Source organism: Barbus barbus (genome assembly GCF_936440315.1).
Source record: "Barbus barbus genome assembly, chromosome: 33".
Classification (NCBI taxonomy): domain Eukaryota; kingdom Metazoa; phylum Chordata; class Actinopteri; order Cypriniformes; family Cyprinidae; genus Barbus; species Barbus barbus.
In genome coordinates this window covers 8,693,064-8,712,024 of record NC_136761.1, presented here as the reverse complement: position 1 = coordinate 8,712,024, position 18,961 = coordinate 8,693,064, and the positions used below count along the sequence as shown (strand labels likewise).

At 34.7% G+C, this 18,961-nt stretch overlaps 1 protein-coding gene across 2 annotated transcripts in view; it reads left to right on the top strand.

The window, feature by feature from the left end:
- The window catches only part of LOC306852964 (dedicator of cytokinesis protein 2-like), a 116,409-nt gene that overhangs the window by 25,182 nt on the left and 72,266 nt on the right, over positions 1-18,961 (top strand). For both annotated transcript variants that reach the window (XM_079390094.1, XM_079390093.1), the window contains exons 18-24: positions 364-461; positions 542-631; positions 1,748-1,848; positions 2,099-2,233; positions 12,645-12,753; positions 13,757-13,827; positions 14,646-14,752. In XM_079390094.1, coding sequence (XP_079246220.1) covers positions 364-461; positions 542-631; positions 1,748-1,848; positions 2,099-2,233; positions 12,645-12,753; positions 13,757-13,827; positions 14,646-14,752 — 711 coding nt within the window. The remainder of the gene's footprint in view (positions 1-363; positions 462-541; positions 632-1,747; positions 1,849-2,098; positions 2,234-12,644; positions 12,754-13,756; positions 13,828-14,645; positions 14,753-18,961) is intronic.

Here is an 18,961-nt window from a genome sequence, read left to right as displayed (position 1 = left end):
TTCAGAAAGGTTTTGATCATGATGATTATTTAGAGGTCTTAGAAATGTATGTATCAAACATATACAGTACAGTAGGTTAAATCTAAATATTTAAATGATGTGTTTGTGTGTGTGTTTGCTGTTGTTAAATGACTTTTATCTTAAGCCCCTTTAAGGACACACACAGAGACGCAGGTGTGGTGTAACAGCTGTTCTTGAGAAAGCCCATTAATCACACTAATGAATCTTCCAGAAACATCCATCACAATGGAACCCCCCCCATATACCCGGACATATTCACTGCTGAACGTGACATAAACAGATTCATGAATGCATGGTAATTAAGAGTCAGCTGAGGACGCTCTGTCTCTCTCTGTCTTTCAGTGGGTTTATTGGGTCTGCTGAAGTGGAGAACTCGACCTGAGATGCTGAAACAAAACCTGCAGGAGCTCAAACTCATCGACGGAGAGGAGGTTGTGAAGGTGTGTTGCACTGAAATTACACATGAGCATCTGTAGTTCAATATGCACTTTTGTTAATGTGTGTGTGTGTGTGTGTGTAGTTCCTGCAGGACACCTTGGACGCCCTTTTCAACATTATGATGGAACATTCTCAGACTGATGACTATGATATTTTGGTTTTTGACGCTTTGGTAAGAAACATCCAAACATGCACACATTTCTACAGTCTTAAAAATAATGGTTCCAAAGGGTTGTTATTGCAGAAATGACTCAGGTGAACCATTATTGGTTCCTTTAAGAACCTTTTGTGGAATGGAAAGATTCCATGGATGCTAAATGATCTTTATAGAACCATTGATGGCAGTAGCTACAGTAATTGGGGCCATTTCAAAGACTTGTCTTGTGTTTATATGAAGCTAATTAAAAAGATGACTAACTCAAACCCTGAAATAAACATTATTTACTCTTTTATGAATCATTTTTCCAAATAAGCACTTCCCCACTAGTCCCCATGGGGAGGTTTTGTCCTGTTTAGCTTACTTTTGGTTACAGATTCTAGTCCCAAAATTATAAACCAGGAGAATAAAAAATTGTAGATAACAGGAAGATGCAATAGTTGTTTATCATATTCAGTTTTAAACACAAAATTATGCATTATGCAAATAATAATTCAGCGATTCTCAACCTTTTTGACAACAAGGCCCCACACAGTCCAGGACAATATTTAATATTTCTAATACTTCTGCTGTGATGACAAAGATCCTTGTGTTCAATGTTTTTTTTTTTTAAACCAACTAGTAGTGGCAGTATATTCAAATAAATCTATATAATTAAATATAATAAATATATGTGTGTGCGTGTGTTGTGTATATGTATTATGTATAAATAAATGCACACATATACAGCATATATTTGGAAAATATTTACATGTTTTTACATGTATATATTTATATTCATATAATTTATATAATATATAAATATATTTAATATATGAACGTAAAATTGTTCTTAAATATATACATGCATTTGTGTGTATTTATTTATACATAATAAATATAAACAGTACACACAAATATATTATGTAAACAAAAACTTTTATTTTGGATGCGATTAATCGCGATTAATCGTTTTGACAGCACTAATTATATATAATTCCAAATGTTTCAAGAAATGAATGTTTGTCTTGCACTTCATTTAAATCATTTTTCCAGTAATTTGTGATTGTAGCATAATTTTGCAATTCATTATCAGATTTATCCCATGCTCTTGGTTGAGAACCAGTGTTATAAATAATTGATCTTTTTCAGATCTATATTATCGGTCTGATTGCCGACAGAAAGTTTCAACATTTCAACACTGTGTTGGAGGCCTATATCAAACAACACTTCAGTGCCACCCTGGCTTACAAGTAGGTCAAACGCTTTTCATTGTGCTTCTCAACACTAGATGGCAGTATGTTTGTTTGTGTGAGTCTCAGATACTCAAATCAACAGAAAGGAGTGAATTAAAGGGCCCAGGTTACATCATAGTGACATAATTTGGCCTGTTGCTAGTTGTTCTAGTTGATTTGTGCATGCAGTCTTTTCTCTGTCTAGATTTTGTAGTTTAAGTTATTTAGAGAACTACACACACAAACTCTTTCTTTCTGTTGGCTGTAGGAAGCTGATGTCCGTGCTGAAGACGTATCTAGATGTGTCCAGTCGAGGGGAGGCTTGTGAACCCATCCTAAGGACGCTCAAAGCCCTCGAGTACATCTTCAAATTCATTGTCCGCTCCCGAATGCTCTACTCTCAGTAAGTTTGTGTGATTGATTCTGAAATCAAGAAATTCTGAACATTCACAGCTGAATCAGAAACACCAAACGAGGCGCACAGACCCCCTGAAAAACAAAAATATGAAAACCTGCCTAAAATATAACACCGTGACGACTATAGAAAAGAGATGTGACATTTGCATCAATAGTTTGTTTGGTCAGTTGGTCTCATGGACTGCTCTTTGCATGTTGGTTGTGTTCAGAATAGTTCAGAATATACTTGCATACTGCAGTATATGCATATAGTGCCTACTATATATTTTTAAATAATATGCAGTATGTAGCAATGAACATTTCAAACAGTAGTATACCACCAAAAGTTTGGAGTCGTAAGATGTTTACATGTATGTATTTTTAACTTGCAAAAGAGCAACACCAAAGTGTCTTTTGCTCATCAAGGCTGTGTTTATTTGATCAAAAAATACAGTAAAATTGTGAAATATTATTACAATTCAAAATAATTGTTTTTTATTTATAAATATTTTAAAATGTAATTTATTTCTGTAATGAAATGCTGAATTTTCAGCATCGTTACTCCAGTCTTCAGTCTCATATGATCCTTCAGAAATCATTCTAATATGCTGAATTGATGCTAAAGAAACATTTCTTATTATTATCAATGCGGAAAACCATTCTATAATGACAACTCTTGAAGATTTTAGCATGGTAATGGATATGATAGTGTTAATGTATTTGGTCTTGGCGGAATAGATCTGCTACGCTGCTGCTGCTGTTGGTTATTGCTGTAGTTGTAGATTATTGCTGCTGCAATCAAGTACAGGAACTTGCTACTGCCAATGCATACGGTGATATGGTGCTGTGAGTATTTAAAGGGGGCATCGGATGTCCATTTTCCACAAGTTGATATGATTCTTTAGGGTCTTAATGAAAAGTCTATAACATACTTTGGTTAAAATTTCTCAATGGTAGTGTAAAAACACCTTTTTTACCCTGTCAAAATCAGCTCTGTTTTCAGGCCATTCTAGTCCATGTTGCTTTAAATGCTAATGAGCTCTGCTGACCCCTCCCCTCTCTTCCGTGGGGTGACGAGCAGACTATAAACTCCAGCCGTGAAACTGGCTAACTACCACATTATTAGGAAAGGCGATTTGCAAAGATTCATAAAAAAACCTTATACCCACTTCTTCTGTAGATGAAGCTGGATCACGAATGATTTGGTGGAAAGCCAAATATTTTCTGAGGTGGTACTTGGTGTAAAAAGTTTGAGAACCACTGGCCTATATGATCAACTCAGTCTGCCGTTGGCCGCTTGGTCGTTACTTTAAAAAACTAAAACTTACTAACGAATAATAAAATGGCTCCTAATGTTTTTCTAAATTAACTTAATAAAATAATGAAATGAAATACGATCACTTTGCCATTTCATACAAAACTGAACTATTTTAATAGTTGAAACTATAAGCAGAAACTATAGTAGGAACTATAGCAGAAACTATAGTAGGCCTATAAGCAGTTTTGGGAGAAGGGGAAAAAAAGACAGGCTCGGGTCGAACTCGGGCCGAGAATTCTTATAAGCTGTCGGACACAGGCCGGGCTAGCGCCTGAGTGTCTCGGGCCAGGGCTGGGCTAGGGCCTAGATTTTAGGCCCGTGCAGGGCTCTACATCAGAGTCCACACAATGGCAGACAGCTCTCAGCTCACTCAGGGCGGGTCTAAGGTAAGACGACCTTGTCTATTAACTATCGTGGGAGCGGCCTGTGCAGAACTACGTCATTCGGACAGGAATCTCAGAACAGTCTTATTTGAGAGGGGATTTTAAAATGGGGATTTAAAAAAAAAAACTGGTTGGATTTTTATCATTATATGATGAATGTGTACACACACTTCCATCACACATTTCTGTTCGAACAACTTGTAAAGTGAATTTAGCATCCGATGACCCCTTTCAGACATACTGCAGCTGCACAAATAGCATATGAAATAACCCGTTGCAGATCTATACAGGTGGGGCTGGGGAAGGTGGAGGGTTTCAAAGGAACTCTAAAAGCGTGCTGCAAAATGCTCAAGTGGATGCTAACCAGAATTTAAATGTAAAGCAGCAAGCTCATTGACTGCATATGCACCATGAACCAATCAGCTTGTGGCAAGTCATTTAACTCTGTGAATATCATCAGTTACATTAAGAACCCATCAGCCTGCGCCATCTAGAGATTCATGAAAGAACTAGGCATTTATGCTGCTTCATATTTTTTGTGGAAACAAAAAAGGAAATCTTTAAAAAACAACAATAACTTACTGACCCCTAACTTTTGAATGGTAGTATATATTGACTACATTGTCACATGAGAGTGGCATTCACTTATTATCTCAGAAATGAATATACAGTTTTTGCATTGTTTTTTTTGTTTGTTGCATTTTTAATTCATTTTATTATTGATTATGCATTTTTATTTGCATTTTTACTTCTATTATGTGTATCATTTCCTGACTGTTCAATCAAAAGAGCCAATTTCAATTGATAATTTAATTGTTGATACTCTGGAAGGCTGAATCATGAATTAATGTATTCAATTGTGGGATACACTTTACTTTTAAAGCAAAACATATATATATATATTTTTCTCTTGAATTTGGCTTAAAATATGAACAGGACAGTTCTCAAAACCACAAAAAAAAACAGTATGAAAGAGTTGTTCTGAGTAGTAAGCTAGTACTCTATAGCACTGCGGGAGTCTGTGACGGTTCATTCATCTGAACGTGGGCTGAAAACAAAATAAAACACAAGGAAATAAACGGCCAGCTGCTTTGGGCTGAGATTCAAGTGGACGTTTTTAAGGTGGCACAGTCGTTTTTTAGGGTTTTTGACAGGGTCACATGTCCTCCGGCTGCCTGTAGCACGTTCTGTCTGTGGCGTTTTGTTGAGGAGTGTAACAGCACTGCCTGACGGTCATTATGGGCCTGTGTCTGTCTATGATTTATGACTCTGGCTGTGGGGCCCCCGGTTGCCATCATTGAGCGGCACTGCAGAAACACAGACTGTAGCTGATGCTCATTCGCACTGCCAGTGCTGTTCCTCTGATAGTTTCATACTCAAGTATGCAAACACACACACACACACACACACACACACACACACATTGCTTGGCCAAGCGTGCACCCCTTATTTACCTAAATTAAAATTTACTGAGAATGTCCTCACCCTTAGGCCATCCAAGATGTAGATGAGTTTTTTTCTTCAACAGATTTGAAGAAATGTAGCATTACATCACTTGCTCACTAATGGATCCTCTGCAGTGAATGGGTGCCGTCAGAATGAGAGCCCAAACATACATTTATTTCCATTTCCATTTACATTTATGCATTTAGCGGACGCTTTTATCCAAAGCGACTTACAATTCAAGTTACAGTTTCTACATTTTATCAGCTCCAAACAGCTGATACATATAATAAAAACATTATAATAATCCACATGTTATCCACACCACTCCAGTCCATCAATTAACATCTTATGAAGTGATAAACTGCATGTTTGTAAGACACAAATCCATCATTAAGATGTTATTGTTTCTGGCCAAAATGGGTCGTCTTATTATAAAAATATTCTATAATATTTCTTTCTCCATAGAAAAAGTTGTCTGGTCTGAATCAGGTAAGAAATATGCACATATAAAAACACTATTGACAGGTGAAAGATATGAATATGTGGGTGAATTTTGATTTGAGACGACAACAGGGATGGACTTTTTCACTGGAGAAAGCATTATGGATTATGGACTGGATTTCGCCCAGAAGTGATGGTTTGAAATTAAAAACATCTTAATGATAGATTTGTTTCTTACAAATACATAGCATTTCTCTTTACAAGACATTAACTGATGAACTGGAGTCGTGTACATTATTTGTGGATTATTGTGATGTTTTTATCAGCTGTTGGACTCTCATTCTGACGGCACCCATTCACTGCAGAGGATCCACTGGTGAGCAAGTGATGGACTATACCTTGAATGGCCTGAGGGAGAGTACATTTCAGCAAACTTATATTTTTGGGTGAACTATTCCTTCAAAGTGTGCAGCTGATATAATCACGTCAGCTGTTTGACCAACTAAAACTAACTGTCAACTAGCTGTCAAGTTAGTTGGGCTGGAGAGAAAACTGACTGTTGAAGCACAGTAGTAATTTACTCTAATGCTCTTTTGTGTACTTCTGCTGTAATTGGAATGTTCTGGCATGTTTTTCAATGCATCTACATTCTAAATTGTGACGCTAGATGCATCTGCCGTTCCCAAACTGTGTGTGTGTGTGTGTTGTACAGTGTGTTCAGTCATCAAGTTTGTGTAGCAGCTGATTGCATCATTAATTTGCCTAATAGTCATTGATGCCAAAACAGCTGCTAAACGAATCTTAATGAGTGTGTGTGTGTGTGGTTGCACTAATGACCAACACGAGAGAGAGACAGATCAGTCTTACTGCAAATAGCATATGATCACTATAAATGCTTTAATTACACACCGCAATTAACTTCAGTTCATTTATTTATACAAAGTATTTATTTGCATATTTATTTTTAGATTTTATATTGTGCACATTTTTATAGATAATTTTTTATAATTTATATAATTATAAAAACACATTTAAATAATTTATATTTAAATATAATTTTATTTATATTTAAAATGTGGCTTAAAATATTATCTTTCTTTCTTTCTTTCATATAAATCATATTAACTATCATATTAAGTAGTCTTTTTATTGCAGTATGTCAATGAAATAAACTATTAGAAATAAACTGTTATTTTGTGTTTTTTTTTATTTTCAATTTTGTGTAAAGAGTCTAAGCTTACGTCAGTCTGATCAAATTAATGAGTTGAGTAAGAAATTGTATTAAGACAAATCTAACACATTGCAAATTTGTTTTTGCCGTATTTGTTTTTATATTAAAATGTTATAATAATTCAAATATAAAAATAAAATGTTTTTTTTTTTCTTTTAAATTTGGCTTAAACTTCTAAGCCAAAGACTTTGAGTCTCGCTCATATTAACCAGTCTGTTTACTGCAGTACGCTGATGCATACTAATATCTGTAGAAATGCAGCCCCATCACGGCCAGATCGTTTTTCAGTGTTTATTAGCACGAGTGTTTTTGCTCTGGATTCAGTCCCGGCAGGAGGCGCTTCACTCTGATAATGGAGTCTGATAGAAAGCGTCACTGCTCTGCACTTTTAAAATAACTCTCTAAAACATCCAGATCAAACCACAGACGTTATATTCCCAGAGAGAAGAGACCATGTGGGTGTGAAAATGCCGGTTCAGTGCACGCGCTGGAAATTGAATAAATCCTTCATATTAAATAGCTGAAAAGAAGAAATGAATAGGAAAATTACCCCAAATTGTTCATGAAATATGTATTATTTAGCTTCAATTTGGGGATATTTTCTGTCCTTGAGGATGATTTTAAATGCAATCATAACATTAGTAACTAGTTCTGAAGCATTGATTATCGTTTTTTGCTCTTCCGCTTTAATTTTTTTTTTTTTATACGTGTTGAAAGGTTAAGTCAGCTAGATTATTGAATTAGCTCTGTTTTAGGAATCAAAATGTTCATTAAAACATTTTCTAAATCAAATTGATTCATATCGTCATTGCACAGGGTTTCTCAAACTGGGGTTTGTGAGTTGAGGAAAAGCTAACAATTAAATCAAACAAATTTAAATCAATAAATAAAATGAAATATCAGATTTGTTTACCTGCATGTCATGTGACAATTAACCAACATCAGAGCAGTGCAATTTTAGTAATATTTAAAGCCTATTATAGTATTTACTAATATTTTGAATAAGATTTTACTTTTATATTTTCAGTTTTCATTTTAAATTTACATTTTTTGTTATTCTTATTAGTTTTTAAATATTACTATTTAGGTTTATATTATTATTATTATTATTATTATTATTATTATTATAGTTGTAGTGTTTATTTTTTTTTGTTCTGTTTTCTGCTTCAACTTAAAAATGACAGTTAGTTGCCAAGTCAACATTTCTAATTTTCATTTAATTTGTTTATCATCTAATATTTATATTGTAATTGCTGTCAGTTTTATTTCAATGAACAAAACTTTAAAAATAGTTGAAGTTGTAGTTAATGATAATAACCCTACATCAGGGAACTGAACATGCAAATGTGTTGTTAAATTGTTGAAATATTAACTTAAAATCTCACAGATACTATAACTAAATATTTTAGGTTACTGGGGATTAGCTTGCAAAAAGGTTTGAGATCCCCTGCAGAAGTAGATGTAGTGATGACGAGGGTTAATAGTTGGCTGAGGTTAATTATGTGTTTCACACTGCTGGAACGTTGTGTTGACCAATCAGCATTTAGAAGCAGAACTGTCCGTATTATAAATAGAATTTTGTTGTGCGTGTTTGCATGGTTTCTTCAAAGTTTTTCATCTTATAACGTTCTCTGTTATTTGTGTTTTATCTCTTTGAGTGGTTGTTCTTATGCTCTAATGCCTCTCATTTCATACCCATCATCAGGATTAACACACTCTGTGTGTGTGTGTGTGTGTGTGTGTGTGTGTGTGTGTGGGCCCGCGAGTGTGAGTATGTGTTTAGCTTTGAGCAACATCAAAAGCCTTACAGCAGTTTTCTGGTGTGTGTGTGTGTGTGTTGTGTTTTATGAATATATAATGTTTTCTTGTTGTTTGTTGATGTTTCTTAACTGATTTTTAAGTTATTTTGTTAAGGTTGAAGGGTAGGTTTACTAATTCTAGGAAAGCAGTCAACTCAGTCAGTATATGCTTCATATATGCTGTGTGTATGTGTTTATGGTATTATGCATCATATCAGAAAAGATATGAATGATTATTAATGCATGACTCAAATGGCTTTTCTGTGATGTTTCTTCAGGCATTATTGTGTATGAATGCCAGTTGTATTTTTTTGACAAACAAATCGAAATTTAAAAACCTTTTTGAATTTGATTAATACAATTTTTTGTTATTATATTTTCAAATAACTTTTGGCTGTTAAATCAAAGCACAATGCTCTCAAAACTAAAACAATACTATTTGTATTTGTAAAAATATTTACATGCTTTATATAAAAATGCTATATATTTTCAGTTCTAACTTTATTTATTTATATATTTATGTTTGTTTTAATATTACTATTTGGTTTAATTTATTTTCATTTGTTTATTTATTTCCAATTAATTTAAGTGAACATGCAAATGTGTTGTTAAATGTATTAAATATACAAATCAACTTCTGTACTCAAAACTAAAACAATACTATTTATATTTTATTAATATTTATGCACAGTTTTTATATTTTTAGTTCTAATTTTACTTTTATGTGCGTCATTTTTATCAGTTTTTTTTTTTTATATATTACTATTTGGGTTTGATTACTGTTTATTTCAGTTTTACTGTTTATTTCCACTTAAATTTATTGTACACGCAAACATGCAAAAATCAATAAAATATACAAAGCAGCTTGTGATCTCAAAACTAAAATAACACCACAACCTAACCAGCATTTCACAACCAATCAGATTTGATGTTTATATTGCATTCAGACCTGACTTTTAAGTGGTTGAAGTGTGTCGGTTTGCACGCATATGCGTTTCTGGGTAGGTTTATTGATTCTAGGAAATGTACATCTATTTGTCTTGATGACAGTATATATGCGTCTTTGTTTTGTGTGTGTGTTTATTGTAGTGTGTGTGTTATTGTGTGAGGTCAGAGGTGGCGTATTAACTGTGGCTCTCATGTGGATTAGAGGAACAATGCTTCAGTAATCACGTCTGTTCTTCAGCGGTACCGCGGTAAATACTGTCGTGTGTTACAGCATAATCTCCACCCTCAGAAACCCCACCGACTATAACATCTGTGCCGAGTTACTCCTGACAGACAGACAAAGAGATAAACCAGAGAGACACACAACTGACCTGATGGACAGAGACGGGAGAAAACACCATTAAAGAAGTGCAGATAGACTGGGAGAGATGAATCTTTAGACTGTCTAAAATGTGATTGAAGTTTCAGTCAAAGTCACTATCATGATCCTCAGCGTCTGTCACCTGAAAGCCTTTCCACTGACTTTAGAGTCAAACAACGTCATAAGTGACCCACAAACTAACTAGACTCATCACTGTCTTTATTGTCCTGAGCAGATGCATCGCAATAAAGCCTCAAGCAGTTAAATCTGTCTTCCATGTCATGTGCTGTTCATACATTTAATCACTGTAGGGTGAAGTGACTTTTGTGTAGCCTTTGCTAAAAATGGTCGCAAGTGGCATGTGTTGGCATTAAAAATATTCAAATTGGACCCAAAGTGAACACTAAAATGAACTAACCACTATAAATAAAGTGTTTGAATAGAAATTATAGCCGTGCTTTATGCATCCTATCAGGAACGGCAATTAATTAATGCATTTTCTGACATGTTTCTTCATGCATTCAGCTAAAAGACAAAATATCAACGTAAATGCATTGTATGTGAATGTCACTTTTTTTTTGACAAGTAAATGGATATTTTTTCCATTATGTGGTATTAATACATTTTTTAAAACCTTTTTGAATTAATGCCATTTTTATTTTTAAAGAAAACCTTTTTTTCAGCTAGTTGCCAAAGAAACATTTTTTATTTAGTTAATAACTAAAACTAAAACTGATATAAAAATGTATTAAGAAATCAAAAACCTATAAAAATGGCTAAACACACACACAACAAAATAACCAAATCTTTTACTAAAATTTAAATAAAAAAATTTAAATTGAGTCAAAATATTAATAAAAGCTCTAATAGCATCTCATTGATACTAAAATGACACTGTTGAGAACACAAGTTATTTATTTATTTGTTATTTAAATACATAACTGCAAACAATAAACAAACAAAACAATTGCACAAAAAATCAAAAAACGTTATAAAAACAGAAAGAGAGGAAATTAAAGTGGCTGGAAATTGAATCATCAGTGTAGTTTATATGATAAAATTATTTATATTTTTAAGATATACACAGTGCCCTCCATAAGTATTGGAACAGTAAAGACAAAATTGCTCTGTTGGCTGTGGAGTCAAGACATTTACAAATATAATTAAAAGATGAATATGAGACAAAACTACAGAATGTCACATTTTATTATTAGCCGTTTCAACACATACATGTTTTACCAAATAAAGAGAACAGCACTTTTAGAGTTCATCCCACTCATTGATGTGAGCATAAGTATTGGGACAGTGGTACATAAGGCAGATATAAAAGATTAAAAGCTATTATTTAGTTGCAGATCCCTTGCACACAATCACAGCAGTGAGTCTGTGACCCATAGACATCACCAGACTCTTGCTCTCATCCTTTGAAATACTTTTCCCAGCCTTTAATGCAGCCAATTCCAATTGTTGCTTGTTTTGGGGAGTTTCTGCCTTTACTCTCCTCTTCAGCTGGTGAAATTCATGTTCAATCAGATTTAAATCTGGAGATTGACTTGGGCAATCTAAGACTTTCCATTTCTTTGTCCTTATAAATTCCTTGACTGAACTGGCAGGGTGTTTTGGGTCATTGTCCTGATGCATTATGAAGCACTTCCCAATGAATCTGGTGGCATTTTCTTGAATATTGGTAGGCAAGATGATTTTGTCCCCTTCCAAATTCATTCTGCTACTGTCATCATACATTAAGTCATCAGTAAAGTTGAGAGGGCCTGTTCCAGAGGCAGCCATGCATTCCCATGCCATGACACCACCTCCACCATGCTTTACAGATGAGGCTGTATGCTTGGGATCATTGCAGTTCCCTTTTTTTCTCCACATTGTTGCTTTCCCATCACTTAGATAAAGGTTCATCTTTGTCTCATCGGTCCATAAACACAGTTCCAAAACTCTTCTGGCTCACCTTTGTGCTTTTTTGCAAACTCTAATCTTGCCTTTCTATTTTTGGTGCTGGTCAGAGGTTTGCATCTTGCTGTGTAGCATCTGTAATTCTGTGTCAAAGTCTCCTGAGGACAGTAGATTGTCAGAGCATCATGCCAGCTTTCTGGAAGTTGTTGGTGATTTTACAGACACGTCTTTTAGGGTTCGTTTTCACAGCTTTTATGATTTGTCTGTCATCAACTACTGTTGTTTTCTCAGCCGATCAGGTCGTTGTTGGTTGCTGGTGGTTTCCAAATGCTTGATTTCTCCATGCCCTTTGTTTTTGCTATAGCTCTAATTGACTTCCTCTTTTCTTCCATCTTTTTCATGTTACCTGTTACCTGTTAACATGGGCACCAAGGAAATTATGCACTGCTTACACGTCTTATGTGAAACGGACCTGAAGTCCTGGTGGAAAAGGGGTATAACAGTGTATAAGCGAATGTGTGATGATGAATATGTGAAATGTATTGCACTGCTCACAATTGTTATTTTTTTCTTTCTCTCTCGTCAGACTGTATGAAGGGAAGGAACAGGGTGAGTTTGAGGAATCTCTCAAAAGTTTTTTTGAGTCGATCAATAACCTGATGAAAAGTGACTACACCACTACACTACTGCAGCAGGTATGAATATTTAATTCAGTTTATAAAATATAATAGCTGTAGCTATATATGTATATATAGCTGTGTACTGTATATTCTAGGGGTGTAACGGTACACAAATATGACAGTTCGGTACGTACCTCGGTTTTAACATCACAGTTCGGTATGATTTCAGTACAGCAGGTTTTTTTTTTTTTATAAACAGTGGTTTACTGAATAAGTTGCTCTTTCTTTAAATACATTGTTATAGTTTAAATTTTCTTAGTGATAAAAATATACCTCATTATGCTTAAAACTATAGGAGCTCTTTTACATGATAAGGTTACAATTAGGCCTAACAACTTAACCCAAACTTAAATTTAATTACTAAGTATTGTTAAATAGATGATCAACACTCAACTTAAAAAAAAAAAAAAAATTGCATGCAAACATGTAAATTGCACATAATGCAGTTTTTAAATTAACTTATAAATAATAACATCTCTAGGATATTTGTTAAAATATATTCAATTATACACTGGCTGTCAGCATGTTTCATAACAGATTAATTTAAACATACATTAAATAATTAAGACTAACAGGTTTAGTAAATATAATATAGTGAGTAGGCAATATGGTGTAATATTTAGCAAAATGCTCCTCTCTAGACTTCATCTTTCTAGTGAACTAACGAGCTGTGGAGACTTGATGATCTTGCTGAGGTAAATTAAATGCTACGTGACTTTTTATTTCCACGATGTTTTGTTGATGTCTTTCCGCAGTTGAAACACTGATTGAGCAATTACATGAGGCATGAGATGTTCAGTCATGTTTATTCACGTTAAAACTAATAGTATAGAGGAAGTAATGATCGCGTTCACTTGCGCTCCGCTCTGCACAAGTCTGCGGCGCGTTACAAATCAGACACGGGAACCAGAGCTGATCACGGCGGCTTGAGTTATATATACAGATATAATAAAAATGCTTTATTTATATTACTGTTTTTTTAAAGCATATAAAATGTGATATAAATGTGTGTGTATAGGTGGCTGCTCTGAAGTACTTGCCCACAGTCCTGCAAGATGTGGAAACTGTGTTCGATGCTAAACTCCTCAGGTGAGTCTCATAACAGCCTAAAATCTCTAAAACACACCTGATCTGTCTGGGCTGAACTGATGTACTGAGGTACTTACAGCAACAGTTTCTACAAGCGCTTGAAGACACTTTAATGACGGACATCAGTTTGTGACTTCAGAAATCAATCACCACAAACATACAGACTCTCCTTCACTCTGAAGCTGATGGTCTTTAATGCACTTGTCCTCTTACATTTACCTGACCTACTCGAACGCTAATGCTATTATAACTATAATGTGACTTTAACTAGTTTAGCTGCTCATGCACTTAAATGAGGCAGATGTTTGATGTCTCAGCTTGAGTTTTTAATGAGTTTGAGAAACAGTGGAGCGAGTTTCTCTCATATGGGTAGTTTAATTTGAGTGTTTTTATCTAGTTAGAGCTGGGAGTGTGTGTTTGTTTAGCTTCAAGTGGCGTCTAATTCATCACTGCCCTCAAAACACAGGCGATTGTTGCGGCTCCGAGAGGGTCGATACGATACAGTAGTTTCTCACAGAGTTTCTCGCAGCATTCAGACTCGATCAATAAAACACAGGTCACTTTCTGTGCCCACAGCAGCCTCAGCATTTATTTATGGATTCATTTCTACTATTTTTATCTTTAATACAAGATCATGGATAAATATCTACTACAGAAATACAGTATAAACTGACACTTTGTAACTGACTTACAAAATATCACAAAATGAGACATTAAGTGCATGAACTGCTTTGAATTAAAGCTCTTTTAAATGTTTTGTCAATCCATCGCATTTACTTTTGTTAATACCATGTACGTTTTTGTCTGTCTGTTTGCAGTAAGCTGTTGTATGATTTCTACATCTGTATTCCTCCGGATAAACTACAGAAACAGAAAGTGGCGTCCATGACTGAGATCGTGGGCAGCAAACTCTTCCACAGACAAGGTAAAACACATGCTCATGAAAGTCTGAGATGTCATTAAAAATCTAGAGTCTCCCCCCCCCTCTGTTTATACTGAGAGTTGTGAAAACTAGGGATGCCAATAATCGGTATCGGCCGATAAAAGTAATTACCTGAACTATCGGCCAATTAAAAGCCGGTGGAAAAGCATGTCAGACAGCAACTTGCTTGACAAAAAAAATCTTTCTTGTTTTGAATTTAGGGCTGTCCAGGTTAAACCGATAATAATGCATTAATACTGCACTGTTTGCGTAGGTTATATTTGACCCTATGCATCATTTTCTAAACATGTATACAGTACATCTGATAGGAAATGTCCTATAGACATAATGCAGATGAGCAAACACTCTAAAAAATATATGTCTTGCAGATGTAAATGTAGACGTCTCCATGATGTACGTGTGCTTTCAGGGCAGATGTTTTTATTTAAGTGTAATTATTATATCTGAAAATAAATCACATTTAATATAATAGTGTTGTAGTTCATTTTAACCTCTAATGTACCAGTGTGTGTGTGTGTATATATATATATATATATATATATATATATATATATATATATATATATATAGCATCGACAGATATTAAGGATTTGTGAGTTCCCAGCATGCATTGCAGCATGAATAAATTAGGCATTTACGCTGAAAGTATTAGCTTTTCTTTTTCTTTTCTTTTCACAGCATCTTTGATATGTTATTTTACACTGTATCTTTTCCTCCGCTCTTTCTCTCTCTGGGTTTATATGATAGCCTCTGGCCTGCTCCTGCCAAACGGCCTGTTAACTAGATTGTATAAAGTGATGAATGGTGTGTGTGTGTGTGTGTGTGTGTGTGTGTACGCTCTTTAACTTGCATAAGATGCAGACGGGTGATGAATGTGTTTGTATGTGTGTGTTTTACTAAAGTGTCTGATGGTTTTGCTCATGAGAGTGGTGATGGATTGTGTTGAGTGTGTGTGTTTGATGATGGGTAATGACAGATTCATCATCCAGCCTCATTTAACCTAAAGTTTTAACCTTCGCTTGTATTCGTTGTAAAATCTACCAGCACTCTTGTCAGTGCATGACCAGGATTATTATAGCTAACTAAAACTAGAAGAAAAACTATAAAAACCTTTTTACGTCAATTGAAATAAAATACACAAAGGTATATATATGCGCACACACACACACACACACACACATATATATACATATATGTGTGTGTAGTGATATAAATCCATGTATCAGCACATTTATGTACATCTTATTCGTTATAATTAAATTTTGGCAGGCTATTTTATTACTGTATATATATCAACATCATATTAGTCCGCCCAGCTCTCTAGTTATTGATATCAGCGTCGCTTATTCAGTCGACAGTCGATGACCAATGATGGACACACATATGATGAAGTGTGTATAATTTGACCTGATGAGTTTCATCTGCTCTATTTCATTAAATGTTGATGTTATTATTACACATTGTTGTAATAGACAGATGTTTAGGTCTGTGGCATTTTGTGCTATTGTTCTCTAGAATTTACTTGACAGGCCTGCATTTTAGAGAGACTTTATATACTAGCAACTCTGGTATGAAATGAAATTCAGAGCATTTTAAACACCAAAACTGCAGGGTATTGACCAGTTTTTCGTGCCTGTCTCTGCTTGGCTTGCCAAAAAATCAGATCCACTCTACGGATTTCACAGCAAATGATCATTTCTCTATTCCAGTTGCAGTCGACATCCTCTTAGTTTGCATGAAAGATCAGGTTTCAGAATGAAATTCATGCATTTTATTGAGCACAATCACAAGCTGTCCGCTCCATATGCGTCCGGAGCGTTCGCTCATAAATATTCATGAGCACTGCTCTTTCGCCTCTAGCGATTGGTCCAGGCCTGCTTGACATCACAATGCGAGGATTCCTCTTTTGTCCCACATGATGCGCCCAGCTGTTTACTTATTCATATATTCATGTGTCATTTTATTTATTTTTGAATTATCGGGTTCCCCGTAAGCCGTCCTGACAGGCATTTTAATTGAAATTTATCCGGCCGGCCGCTGGAAAACGAGGCCCCATTTTGTGAAATGTCAGTCTGAAATGAGCGCGAGAGGAATGGGACATTTATACGCTGTACAATTACCTCCACCGTATTAGCCTCATCTAGTGTGTCCGGCACTCACCTGGAGGAGAAACAAGGCATGATGGGAACAGCAACAGGTGGCAGTGAGCTGCTGGTGGCTCAATCTCCATTTGTAGTGTCCATACTAATAGTGCATTATTAACATTAATGCATTTAGAGCAGTATGCTAAAAGTGTCTAGTAATGTAATGTTTTTGAAGTATGCAAAAGATTTGGGTCAGGATGATTTTTATTGCGTCTATGTGAATAAGTGAATACTTTCATTGATTAAATTGATCAAATCTTACAGTAAAGATATTTATAATGTAATATGCATTTGAACTTTCTATTTAACAAAGGATTCTGAAAAAATCTATCATGTTTTCCACAAAAATATGAAGCAGCACAACTTGTTTTCAACATTGATAATAATTAAGAAATATTTATTGAGCATCAAATCAGCATATTAGAATGATTTCTGAAGGCTCATGTGACACTGAAGACTGGAGAAATGATGCTGAAAATTCAGCGCTGCATCACAGGAATAAATTACACTTTAAAATATTTTCAAATAGAAAACATTATTTTACATGGCAATAATTTTCACAATTATACTGTTTTTACTGTATATTTGATCAAATATATGTAGCCTTGGTGAGCATAAAATATTTCTTCCAGGGTCCAAAGTACTTTCTATTATTTCTGTTTTTTGTTAGATTTTCAATTTTATTTTAATTTTTAAGATGCTTGTTGTATTTCTTTCTAAGTCACTTTGGATAAAAGCATCTGCTAAATCAGGGGTTCCCAAACTTTTCCATTCCACGACCCACCTAGACAAGTATAAACTATTTCACGACCCACCAAAATATTTGAGATAAAAAACAATCGAGATTACTTTAAGCTTAATCTTAATTAAAAGTTTAATATGACAGAAATGAAATAAATAAAAAAACATTTTATTTTATAGAACAATGGTACAATTTCACTACTAATATTTGTTTTAATTTCTTTGTTTACAGTTGTTAAAATATGAAACAAAAACAAGCTCACTCCAGTGACAAGTGAACTGTAATCCGTGCTGCGAGTGTTGTTAAACACTCATGATCCTTCCATGTGTGCAGGGCTAGCCAACGCTATCTCACGGCAATTCGTACGTATTTTAGGAGGTGGCTAGTTCGTACGAATTTGTACGACCTCACTCGTACGATTTTGTACGATTTGTCTAAATCCCAGTGACGGGTAGGTTTAAGGGGTGGGGTTAGGTGTAGGTCATTCGTACAAATTCATACGAATTGGCAACTTGTAAAGCTAAAATCGTATGAATTTGTACGAGAGAGTTCGTACGAATTAGCCACCTCGTAAAATACCTATGAATTAGCGGAGCACAACCCAACACTTTTTAGCAAAGGATAAGAAGCGAAGCAGAACTATCTAAACTGTTAGGAGATTAACACTAGGTCAACGTTTGGTTTTATTATTTAATTTTTGTCTTGCCATATCGTTTATTGTTCGCTACTGTGTTGCTACTTATTCTAGTCTGGCCGTTTCCTGAAGAAAAAAATAAAATCCGATCTATGATGTAATAAATAAAAAAAAATTTTTTGATTACCCGAAGTTTTTTGGTGTTGTTCACTTATTCAAATTATAAATGATATAACTAAACAAATTAACATTTGGGCCTAGGTGAAGCTGTGCGCTTGAATTTGTCATAGCATCATCCTATACAGTGTAATGAATTATTATTTCTCATTATTGTCTATTGGCTATTTTAGTCATTTAAATAACATGGGCTATCCTAATATATTGATTAATGGCATTGTATTATAATATTACACCACCCGAATATTTACCACCTTCTCATTTTCGTTGTCTGTGCAGGCTTTTTTTTTTTTTTAGCTTACTGAACAGAATGGATTAGTGTGCATTAAAAAGTCTTGAACATAAAAAAAAACAGGGTAAAAATGTAGATGATGACTAGTCATAATAATTTCATGATTCTAGGCACTTCTTTGTGAAGACAGTGGCATAATACAATGAAATATGTTCTTTAGCCATATAAAAACAGTTGCCATGCGTGTGGGTAAAATTTACCC